We start from the raw sequence: 12,135 nt of genomic DNA, 5'->3' as shown, positions 1-12,135 counted from the left end.
GAGAAAATTGAAAAGAGGAGTATGGCACGAAGCATAGCGTTCATAAAGATCAAGAATACTTGTGATTGTTTTTAGAAGCTGGTGGTTGCAGAAAGAAGTGAGCAGAGTTTGTGCCTTTTCTTTCTTTCTTTTTTCTTACTTTCTTCCTTCCTTCTTTTTAAGATTTATTTTCTTTTTATTGGAAAGGCGGATATACAGAGAGGAGAGACAGAGAGGAAGATCTTCTGTCCGATGATTCACTCCCCAAGTGAGCACAACGGCCCATGCTATGCCGATCCGAAGCCAGGAGCCTCTTCAGGGTCTCCCACGCGGGTGCAGGGTCCCAAAGCTTTGGGCCGTCCTTGACTGCTTTCCTGGGCCACAGGCGGGGAGCTGGATGGGAAGCGGGGCTGCCGGGATTAGAACTGGTGCCCATATGGGATCCTGGGTGTACAAGGCGAGGACCTTAACCACTTGCGCCACCGCGCCGGGCCCAGTTTGTGTGTTTTCTTTCTAGTAGGTGATCTATGGAACCATAATGGTCTTAGCATTTGTGGTGTTCTATGTCTTTTATAAATCAATATACTGAAATTTTTTTTTTTACTGAAACATTTTTTCATGCCATTTTGTATTTACTGAGGAGAGTAACTCTTAAAATATAACAAATGTGCTATTTAATAATGCTTTTATATCATTAAGCATTTGTATTTCTAATTATCTCATAAGTGTAAATTTTTAAGATGAATTATTACCCAAATAAAGGCCATGCTATGGCTTGATGATGTCTTTTTAGTCTTTCAATGTATAGTTTTCCTTCTCTTCATCTTCCCCTCTTTTATAGTTTATTTGCTAAAGAAGCTGGGTCATCTTTCTGATAGCTGTTTATAGTTTAGATTTTAACAATATTCTTCTTATATTCTTTTGTACAAATAGGTGGTTGTAGTTTTAGAGTGTGGAACAGAGCAGATATGATACCTCCTGCTCCTCCCCCTTTGTTAATTTCTCTATGGAGTGTTCTGTTAATTTATCAAAAAACACATAGCACCAATTATCTGTTTTTGTGTGCTGTTATTAACCTATAACACTCAATGCTGGATCCATGAGCTCATTAAGAATTACAAAATTATGTGGGCCCGGCACAGTAACCTAGTGGTTAAAGTTCTCGTCTTGCACAAGCCCAGATCCCATATGGAGACCAGTTCATGTTCTGGTGGCCCCACTTTCCATCCAGCTCCCTACTTGTGGTTTGGGAAAGCAGTTGAGGACGGCCCAGAGCCTTGGGACTCTGCACCTTCGTGTGAGACACAGAGGAGGCTCCTGGCTCCTAGTTTCAGATTGGCTTAGCTCCGGTCATTGCAGCCACTTGGGGAGTGAAATCAGCAGATGGAAGATCTTCCTCTCTGTCTCTCCTCCTCTGTATATATCTGACTTTCTAACACAGAATGATGTGAGTATTGTGGCACAGTAGTTAAGATGCCACTTTGGGTATACACATCTCACTTCCCAATGAGAGGCATGTATAACAGCTCAAGTCCTGAGATCCATGCTGCCCAGTGGGAACCTGGATTGATCCCGACTCCTAGTTATGGCCTGGCCTGCCCTGGCTGTTGTTCATACTTTGGGGAGTGAGCAAGTAAATGGGAGATTCTCTCACATTTAATCTTTCTCTTCCTGCTACTCTGCCTTTCAAAAAATAAAAATGAATATTAAAGAATAATTACAAGATGGTGATATTCTATGACATTTCTTCATTGATTAATGAGGATATGTGTTTTAATTCTTTCTTTTTTAAGTACTTACTTAGCTTTTATTGTCTTGAGTTTATCAGTGATGGGGCTGAAGCCAAAATTGAGAGATCTGCATTAGTCATTCAGCCTCCTGACAGTGCCGGCAATCTTGCCTCCTGCAATGTTGCCTTGCAATGTCTGAGCCTTTGGATCACACATCCTCTGAACTAGTGTATTCTGAATCAAGGAATCATACAGGAGATATATACTATTTTAGTTCATTTTTATACATGCTGTAATATACTAGCCTAATAAGTTCATGTTTGGTTTCTGAAAGCCATTTTAATTTGGCTCCTGAATCTTTTTGACATGACACATTGATTCCTCTTTGTATGGTTATACCATCAATTGAATAGATTGTTCATTTGTGTGGTTTATTTTCTTATGGATCACTGTTTTTAAATTTCATTTTAATAATTACATAAAGCATTCAGTTCTAAGGATGAATGATGTATTGACTGTTCTAAACAAGCTAAACTCAAATAAGTATAGCTTTTTAAAATCTTGCATATTTTGTTTGAAACGGAGAGTTACAGAGGGAGGAGGAGAGACAGAATCTTCCATATGCTAGTTCACTGTATTGCAGTGGCCAGGGTAGGCCAGGCTGAAGCCAGGAACCCAGAGCTTCCTCCCATGTGGGCCCAGGGACCAAAGCATTTGAGCAGTGATTTGCTGGTTTCCCAGGCACATTAGCAGGAAACTGCATTGGAAGTGAAACAGCAGGGGTTCAAACTGGCATCATATGGGATGTTGCCACAGGTTGAGGCTTAGCTTTCTGTGCCTCAGCATTAGCTCCAAAGTACAGCTTTTCTTTGTTCTGTTTCCTTGCTTCCATTATAATCACTTAAAATTAGAGCTATTCTTTTGTTTAAAAAGATTAGCAGATAACTATACCTATTTGTATCTCTCTTCTTAAATAATAGTAACTTACACCCTTTTTGCTTCCTTATATGAATATTATATGCTGAAGATAGTAGATATTAGAGATAATTTTTATTCTATTTTGTATTTATCTCATAGTTCATTCAACTTGTTCTCAATTTACAGACATTTGGGATTATTCAGTCTTTTGCTATTACAAATAATCCAGTAGATAATAGGCTGCTCTTCGATTTACATTTTGGTCATGGACATGTGGAATAGAATCCTAGAAATAGAATTCATGAATCTAGAAGTAGTTCAACTAGAGGACACATAACAACCCTGTGTAGAAGTTATACCCTTTGGATTCTCATGTAAAATATGTTTAAATACTCTTATCCACAGACCGGTGAGCCAGGAATCTTGTCAAGATTTTATACTTTTGCCAACATAATAGGTGCAAGAGAGTATTTCAGCATCATTTTAATATGCATTTCTTGGGTAGTTGTTGCCACACAGCAGGTTAAGCTGCCACTTGGGATATCCACGTCCATTTTGGAGTACCTGGTTTGTGTCCCAGCTAGCCGATCTCCAGTCCAGCTTCCTTCTAATGCGTCTTGGGAGGCAGCAATTGAAAGTCGAAATGCTTGGGTCCCTGTCAGGCGTGTAGGGGACTCAGATGGAGTTCCTGGCTCCTGGCATTAGCCTGGCCTAGCCCTGCTGTTAGGGGAATAAATAAAACAATGGATGAACGATGTTAGTGTCTGGCTGCCTGTCTCTCTCTCTGCTTCCAAGTAGATTAAAATTAAGGTTTTCTTGAAAGAGCAAACCTCATAATGTAGTGAGAAGATGAATATTGACAAATATGCATTCTTTTATTTTGAGCAGGATATATTTGCTTACTTTTCCTTACTGCAGTATTTCACTAAATATTATGAACTTCAGTCTTTTTTCTTTGTTTAAAAGAATGTGAATGCAGGTGATAAAGTCCTCTATGGTCTCTATGGGATAGTGGAACACAGTGGCTCCATGAGAGGTGGTCACTACTCGGCTTATGTGAAAGTAAGAACACCTTCCAGGAAGTTATCAGAACACATCACTGGAAAGAAGAGTGTGCCTGGTATGCCAGCCCAAGTTTATTTTATCCTTGAAAGCTCTTTTTCTTGAAGAGCTGTTATTATTTCACTTAATTTATATTAGTGAGAATTACCTCACTTTCACAGAGAAGTACAAACAACCACATACTTCTTTATGTGATTACATATTACATGTTTCTGAAGCTATCTAGCGTTCAGAATAGATTTGGAGTTGAATATTTGTTGGTATGCCTCGTGGATCCTCAGACTAACTTTGTCTCCCTCTTCAGTGAAAATGATATTTTTACTAGGTATTTAAATTGTTACTAACTAGAGATAATTATTAATATTGAGACTCTGAAAGAATTAGTCCCTTTTGGAATATGCTTAATCCGAAAAGAAACTTCTGAAATGACATCTAGCAATTGGTTTGCAATTAATATGTTGCTATTTATAATTTAGAATTAGTATTCAAAGCATACTTACTATAACATTGTATTTTTTGTTTTGATAGATTTGCAAGAATGTGACAGTGAATCAGCAGGACAGTGGATTCATGTTAGTGACATTCATGTGCAAGTGGTTCCAGAATCAAGAGCACTTAATGCACAGGCGTATCTTCTTTTTTATGAAAGAATATTATGATTATTCATTAATTACTAATGGTAATGACATTTAGACCATTTTATTTGAATGCTACGACTATCACCCACATATGTAATGTGCCTTTATCCTTTATAGTTCTCTTTCTTCTGTAGGAATGGCATGTCCTTCAAATATTTCTGAACTTTTTCACCATTTTGGTAAACCCTTTATAAGAAAGTTTAGTCTACTCATTGCTTTCAGGTTTGTATTTTGTTTTATTACGAATATTTGGCTTACGAACTAGAAAACTCAGAATTTATGGAAGAGAAGACTTCTTTATCATGTGGCTTATTATTACAAGCATTCAGAAATGATTCTTGCTAAATCAAATTATCTGAAGACAGTTTTCTCAATGTGATACATCTTCCTGATATCATATGTATATTTTGTGCCATTGTTTACTCATTATTTTTTAAATGCTTTCACCCTACATTTTAGCCTTAGCCTTGTTTTGAGCAATTATATTCTACATTTAATGTTTAATTTCCACAATTAAACATTAAAATATGTAACTATTGTTCATCCAGTTGCCACTCCATTTAAAATCATCTCAGGGCTATCCAGTGGTATGTGTATATATACTCCTGTTAAAGAAACATTTCTGTGACATTATACAAAATAATGACTAATATAGTAGATAGTTATTTTGTCATATTTTGTATGATTCAGCCATATAAAAAGGCATCATTTGTAATTTCATTATAGGGATTTACCAATAACACATTGATTGGATTATTGCTTTGAGAAATAGAAAACTGGTATAGACATTTCATAAACATATTTGTAGTCAACTCATGATGGAGTTAGGAATAATTTAAAAGTGGTTGCCCAGAGTCAAAATATAATTATCGCTAGCTATAGCATGCAGAATTGGTAAATAAAAATTCATAATCCATATGGAATTGTAGGATACTTTGAAATACAAATTAATAAATTATATTTGTGATAGAGAACTATTCTTTGACTTCACAGGGAAAGATAGTATACTTTCTACCTCTATTTCAGTAAATGTTAAAAATTGTTTTGGAATTTTGAGGTAGCATTCTTTGTCTTCAACAAGCATCATTAATAAGTGCAGGTGGATTTAGCTTTTATTTTCATAGGACATAAAGTTAGCCTTTTGGCTTTTCTTTTTAAATAGATAATAATGCTGAAAATATGGGAGTTTTTAATCTTTAGACAACAGATTATTAAGCTATCAAAACTTGGCATGGAAAATGTTATTAAGCCTAAAATTTCACAAACCAAAGGCTCCTTCAGTGTCATATGTTTGAATCAAAGCATTAGCTGTGTGATTTAGTCATTCCAATCATTCTTTTCCAAAGAGTGATGTGACAGTCCAGTCCATTCTCTGGGAAGAAATGATAAGAACAGTGGGTGTACATGTTTGGATATATTTTACCAAAAATGGGCCCTTTTTACAATACAAGTGTATATGACATAATCAGGGTTACCAGTGCTGCCTTTTGATATGTGGATGCATGGAAATGTGATTGAACATGGTGATATTATATGAATCCTATTTTTAAGATAAGATGTTTTATTTTTAAACTGAAGATAATGTAGAAATGTATCTTCAAAGTCAGTTTGTGTCCTGTGTAAATACCTTATACTACTTTCTGTTTAATCATAGCCCGTCAACATTGAAGATCACAGTACAAAACCAGTGAAGTTTTTACAAAGTATTAATAATGTTTCTTCATTTAGTTCAGCTAGTTTGGTAATAGCAATTGCAGTCCTCTCCAAAAAGTATATGTAAGTCACCCCATTTTTCTTCTAGAAGATACTAAAAAGCAATACATTTCATTGGTCATCTGCTTCTTTTCATACCTGCTGTGGGCCAGGCACTGTCTCACTCTTAATAGCCTGTAAAATGGAATGTTCTATATAGATTTGAGACATTATTCCACAAATTATATGCAAGTGAGATACACTTATTTTCATTTCCTTACTATAATACATAGCTGATTTTGAAACTATTTATGACCCATACTTAGAAATTCTTTTCCCCATGTTCTGAAAATGGGTGAAATTTGGTTTTGATGCCTAAGAATTTCTTAAACATGCATTTTGTAATAGAGAAATTATGCTGAATTACACATTGATCTCCATAGTTTTTTTTTTTTAATATTCCCAAAGGGTATTTGCAGGGATATTAAATTCTGAGACTACTATCGTAGCAATAGTTTTCTGGAAACTAATTGTATCATCCCAGGAAACAGTGTGAATGAATGAGAATGTTTATAGGTAATCAACTACCACGATGTTCGAAGGGATTTAAGAAGCATAGCAAAGAAGTTTACTAGCTTTACTTAGAAACTGGTTTACAGGGTATGTCCCCAATTTTTCCATATTTTAAAATGATAAAATTTTGATTATGTGCCAATTATGTGAATGCTTTTGACATTACCAAATGTATGTCTATACCTAGGATTTTTATTTGATACCTTTAGGAATTATGTGAAGACTACCTTTTTAAGTTACCAAGGAAACTGATAGCTGGTATCAATTCAAAGAGTAGTTGATACCTTTTTTATTTTAAATGTCCCATCAGACCTATTTTACTATGTTTAATAGCTGTTGACTTGCATGTATTTTAAATGTGATTTTATACAGTAATTGACTAAAATTTCCCTGAACATTAAGCTGTGAACTATATCAACTCTCATATAATTTTTGTAGAACAAAATAACACCTTAGCTATTTTTCTTAAATTCATATTGGCAATTTATTTTTCAGGACGTTATGTGATCAAGTTAAACCAAAACCAGAAATGTAATGTGCAATAAAGTTGAGTGATAGTATCTAGTACATTACCAGCAGAGCCTATTTCTAGATAATTAAAATGTTTTTGTTCATGTAGAAATTCTTAATTTAAATTTGTTTAAAAGATGACTGTTTTCAATTTTGAGCAATAAATTCATAATGTCATTCCTACTGTTTTATCTTGTTTGCAGTGTTTTTAGAAATTGGCTATGTAACTTATTGAGTATTATTTTGGTGTAACTGTATAAATACATATAATAAATATTCTTATTTATCTGTATTACAAAATTGGTCCTAGAGTTTTTACATTGCACATTATTGACAGCATATTTTTGTTGTCAGTATTGTATATTTCTGAGTCTTCTGGGCTGCCATAACAAAGTTTCAATGAATGATTTATCGATTAAGAGAAACCTGTTTCTCACAGTTCTGGAGTCTGGGAAGGTCCAGGGCTGTGGTTAATCTATTTCCTGGGTGGTAGACTGCGCTTTCTCCCTGTATTCTCAGCTGGGAGAAGGGAGCTGTGTGGGGGCCCTTTTACTAATCCTAGTCACTGGGGTTCCACACTGGGGTCTAATCACCTTCCAAAAGCCCCATCCTCAAACATAGTCACCTTGGTTGTTTCTGAATTGATGGTGGTGTTGGTGGTGATGTGTGTGTCGGGGAGTGGTGTACATAAACAGTCCACATCAACTTGGCTATATACAGAACAACCTATTCCAGAAATTAACTATATCATAACAAAACAACTTATTATGGGTCACTTTCACTGTCTACCAATGGTGAATCTTAATCCCTTGGGACGTTTCTTAAAATATTTGATTCAGAGACAGCATTGTGGAGCAACGGATTAAACTTCCATCTGCCACACCAGCATCTCATGTGAATAACAGTTCAAGTCCTGGCTGCTCTAGTTGCAATCCAACTCTGATATTACATGGGAAAGCTGTAGAAGATGGCCTAAGTGTGTACCTAGGTCCCTGCCTCCTATTCCTGGCTCCTGGCTTCAAACAGGCCCAGCCATAGCTATTGTGGCCATCAGATGAAATATCTGTCTAATTCTGCCTTTTAGATAAATTTTAGCAAAAGAGTGAGTTAGGATAATTCATCAAGAAATCTTTTGTTTACTTGTTTGTATTTGACATTTTGGGATTATGAAGTTATTACATAAATTAGAGTCCAAGTTTCACCTCTTGATTCAGTTAATAAACACTCATTGAATACCTGCTGTATTTTTGTGGTGGTTGCAAGATCTCTTTTCTATTTTTTTTTTTTTTAAAGATTTATTTTTATTATTTTTTCATTGGAAAGGCAGATATACAGAGAGGAGAGACAGAGAGGAAGATCTTCCGTCCGATGATTCACTCCCCAAGTGAGCACAACGGGCCGATACTATGCCATTCCGAAGCCAGGAGCCTCTTCCGGGTCTCCCACGCGGGTGCAGGTTCCCAAAGCTTTGGGCCGTCCTCAACTGCTTTCCCAGGCCACAGGCAGGGAGCTGGAAGGGAAGCGGGGCTGCCGGGATTAGAACCGGCGCCCATATGGGATCCCGGGCGGCAAGGTGAGGACCTTTAACCACTTGCGCCACCGCGCCGGGCCCGGTTGCAAGATCTCAATCGGTAAATACAAAGAGAACACTAAGAGGCAAAGAAACAGACATTCGAGGATACACACAGTAAGAGCAGGTTAAATAGAGTAGTATTGATACAGAGAAAGAAAACTAGCGGTATAGAGTCAGATGAGAATTAATGTCCAAGGAATGAAAGACGCCCTGGAGAGAAAAGGTATAGGTTAGTTTTTGTATTCCCAAAGAGAGCAGTGAGTTTTGGAAGGAGACTTTTTTTTTTTTTTTTTTTTTTTTTTTTAATTATGGGCCTCTAGTCTGGCAATACAAAGCCTGGGAAAGGAAATCTTAAAATTTGTTTTATCCCCAGAAATATATATGTCCTGGGTTTTGTATGTAATTTCAGAGGTTCATGAACTCTTGAAGGCACATGCATACATCTTTAAAATTGTACCCAAACAGAAAAATCTACAGTGTTTTTAAATTTTCATATATGGGACAATTAAATGGGCTACTAGGTAGTTAGAGTCAGGTCTCTATTGGAATGAGAAGAAGGGGAATACTTTTGGAAGCATACAAGATGTTTAGTTCTCCCAGAAGCTGCTTTTAGGAAGACAGAATACCAATCCCACTTTTGAGTTTGGTTTTATCGTTCAGAATAACAAGAAGACAGTAATTCCACCCTTCTGGGTTTTTAGCTTATTGTGAAACTAGAAAAATGTTACCAGTCATTCGCTTCTGATGGGTTTCTGTTTTGAGCAAGTTATACAGTATTAGAATTTTGTTTTGTTCCCACTTTCTAATTGTTAGTTGCTGGTTTCCCCTCCCCCCCCCCAAAATTGTGCTTAAAACACTTTAAGGTAAAAGGCCTTTCATCTCAGATCACCACCACTACCCCTCCCCCCCAACCTGCCTTCTGCTGCAATGGCAGGAGGCTTCTGATTTAAATAGATTTTGCTTTGCTCAATGATTGGTCCACATGGAAATTGTTCTTTAATGTAAGACAAGAATCAAGGTGATCTTCTTTGGCTGAATTTCCCTGTAATACTAGAATAGACAAGGAATACTGCACTTGCAACCCAAAATCACATTGCCTTAACAGAACAGAAGTTATGTTTTACTCACCCAAAGACCACTGTGGCTCTGGATAGTCCACAAAGGCAATTAGTTTCTAGCTGGCAATTTTATATTTCAGGTTGGTTTGTCTTAGGGCTGTGTCATTTTAACACCGTGCCTCTCTGCTGGGGCTGGAGAAAAGATACTGAAAGGCTTTGCATCAGCAAATAAGTTTTTTTTGTCTTGGTTGTGTCACAACCCATTGGCAAGTTGTCACATGATCTTGTCTGACTTCAAGGAAGAGTGGGTAAGAAATTCTCCCATAAGCTGATCAGAAAAGCTGAATGGGATATGTAAGCTTATTAGATATCACACTCCAGCCTTCCGTTCACCACATTCCTCAGCTCACTTTTTTCCAGAAATTTTGTTGTGTCTTGACTATTACTCCCATTAGTCTGAAAACCCAGTCACCCAGAAGGATATGTTGTTTTCCATATATTTGACTTTTGTACATTGATAGTTCCAAAGGAAGTTTACTGTTCTTCTGTTTCTGTAGACCGCTCGGTTCCTGGCTGTTGTTCCGATGACCTTGGATCCTGCAAGGCAGGATTTGGGCTTCTTCTATTCCATATGGGAGATTCAAAGGGGAGTGGGTGACCTCAGAGCTCTCGGCCTCTGAAGGCACTCCAGTTCCCCAGGGTCTCCTTGGCAGTTGGGATATAGTCCTTGGTGCCCATACTGATAATCCTTGGTGAGGATCCGGGAGTCTCCAGGGTTGGGATACAAGCCTCCTTCTGTCCCCCTGCTCCACTCTGGGGTCTCCCCCTGCTCTGTGCATATGGCCTCCTGTTAAGAGGTTGTCAGGATCGCTCTTCATTTCCCCTGTATGTCTTTGTGGTTTTACTATTGTCTAATGCTGATTCAAATCTATTGTCTATAAGTTACCTGTTATGTTCCTGATAAGTTATACGTCACGTCTTCCTCAAACATTCTAAGGAGATGGAAGATTTCTCTGCTCTCCTGCCCCATTTCCGGGTACTGTAGGGTCTTAAAAGTATATTACAATTTTTTGATGTAGATCATAAGCAGTCTGACTCACATTGATTGTTGGTTCATTGGTTATATCACAATATCTTATTGCATGAGATACAGGCTGTTTGGGGCTAAAAAGTTTATAGGTACTGTTTTTTGGATTGACATCATTTCATGTTAAATTAAGGCAACTATGTGTTATCTAACCTTTTGGGATTGGCTCATTTCCCTTAGCATAATGGTTTCCAGTTGGGCCCATTTGGCCACAAAGAGCTGCATTTTGTTTTTTTGTTTTTTAACAGCTGAATAGTAGTCCATGGAGTAAATGAACCATAACATTTCTATCCAGTCTTCTGTAGATGAGCATTTCGGTTACTTCCAAGTTTTTGCAATTATTGATTCTACACATGTCCAACAGTTTCGTTGGGAATCCATCTTTCATCTGGATGCAGGGATGTATGTTCCATTGTACCCACATCTGTATATGATAAACCCTAGTACTCCAGCACTCTACATTACCATAAATGAGAGGCCATGAAATGAGGTCAAGAACCGGTATGAGTTAGGACAGCCACATCAACAACAATAACATCAAAAACAAATTGTAGCACCTTCAAAAAAGATAAGGATTTTAGCCATATTTTCACCTAACTTCAACCACCATCCATATTGGGTGCTGGCACTACAGGCAATGACTTAACTTATGCATCAACTTGTGCTCCCTCCAGAACCTATCTTTATATCTAGTCCAGATTTCATTTAAAAAAAAGATTATTTGAAAGTCACAGTTAAACAGAGATATCATCCATCCAAATCAGTGGATGGGATCCGGGCATCTCAGGTGTGAGCTTTACCCACTATGCATGACAATGCTACCCCTCCACATCTCACTTCACTTTTATCCATTTTAACAACTATTTGTTTCCATAACAATGCATGGCGCTAAACATGTATTCACCCCTAGAATTTTTATTTCAAACACCCTGAAATAGAGGAAGTTAATAAACTAAGTTATAAAACCCTTGTTTAAGGCCTGGTGCTGTGGTCTAGTGGCTAAAGTCCTTGCCTTGAATGCGCTGGGATCTCATATGGGCACTGGTTCTAATCCCAGCAGCTCCACTTCTCATCCAGCTCCCTGCTTGTGGCCTGGGAAAGCAGTTGAGGACAGCCATTGCGGTCACTAGGGAAGTGAATTGTTGGATGGAAGATCTTCTCTGTCTCTCCTCTGTATATTTGACTTTGTAATAAAAATAGATAAATCTAAAAAAAAGAAAACCCTGTTTATTAATCAGGAACATCAGATTACCAGGTAGGGTGGCCAAGTGATGGTGGCTACAGGGCTTGACAGTGTGCAGTTTGTCCAGACCGT

The 12,135-nt window shown here is 37.4% G+C and overlaps 1 protein-coding gene across 1 annotated transcript in view; it reads left to right on the top strand.

The window, feature by feature from the left end:
* The window catches only part of USP45 (ubiquitin specific peptidase 45), a 74,322-nt gene extending 66,928 nt beyond the window's left edge, over positions 1 to 7,394 (top strand). Inside the window, exons 17-18 of the mRNA XM_040983807.1 lie at positions 3,594 to 3,747; positions 4,218 to 7,394. Coding sequence (XP_040839741.1) covers positions 3,594 to 3,747; positions 4,218 to 4,348 — 285 coding nt within the window. The 3' untranslated portion in view covers positions 4,349 to 7,394. The remainder of the gene's footprint in view (positions 1 to 3,593; positions 3,748 to 4,217) is intronic.
* The last annotated feature ends 4,741 nt before the right edge of the window (positions 7,395 to 12,135 follow it).

This window comes from Ochotona curzoniae, unplaced genomic scaffold, assembly GCF_017591425.1.
Source record: "Ochotona curzoniae isolate NIBS_2020 unplaced genomic scaffold, NIBS_Ocur_1.0 contig_3819, whole genome shotgun sequence".
Taxonomy (NCBI): Eukaryota; Metazoa; Chordata; class Mammalia; order Lagomorpha; family Ochotonidae; genus Ochotona; species Ochotona curzoniae.
The sequence above is the reverse complement of the archived record's forward strand: the minus strand, read 5'-3'. Positions and strand labels throughout refer to the sequence as shown.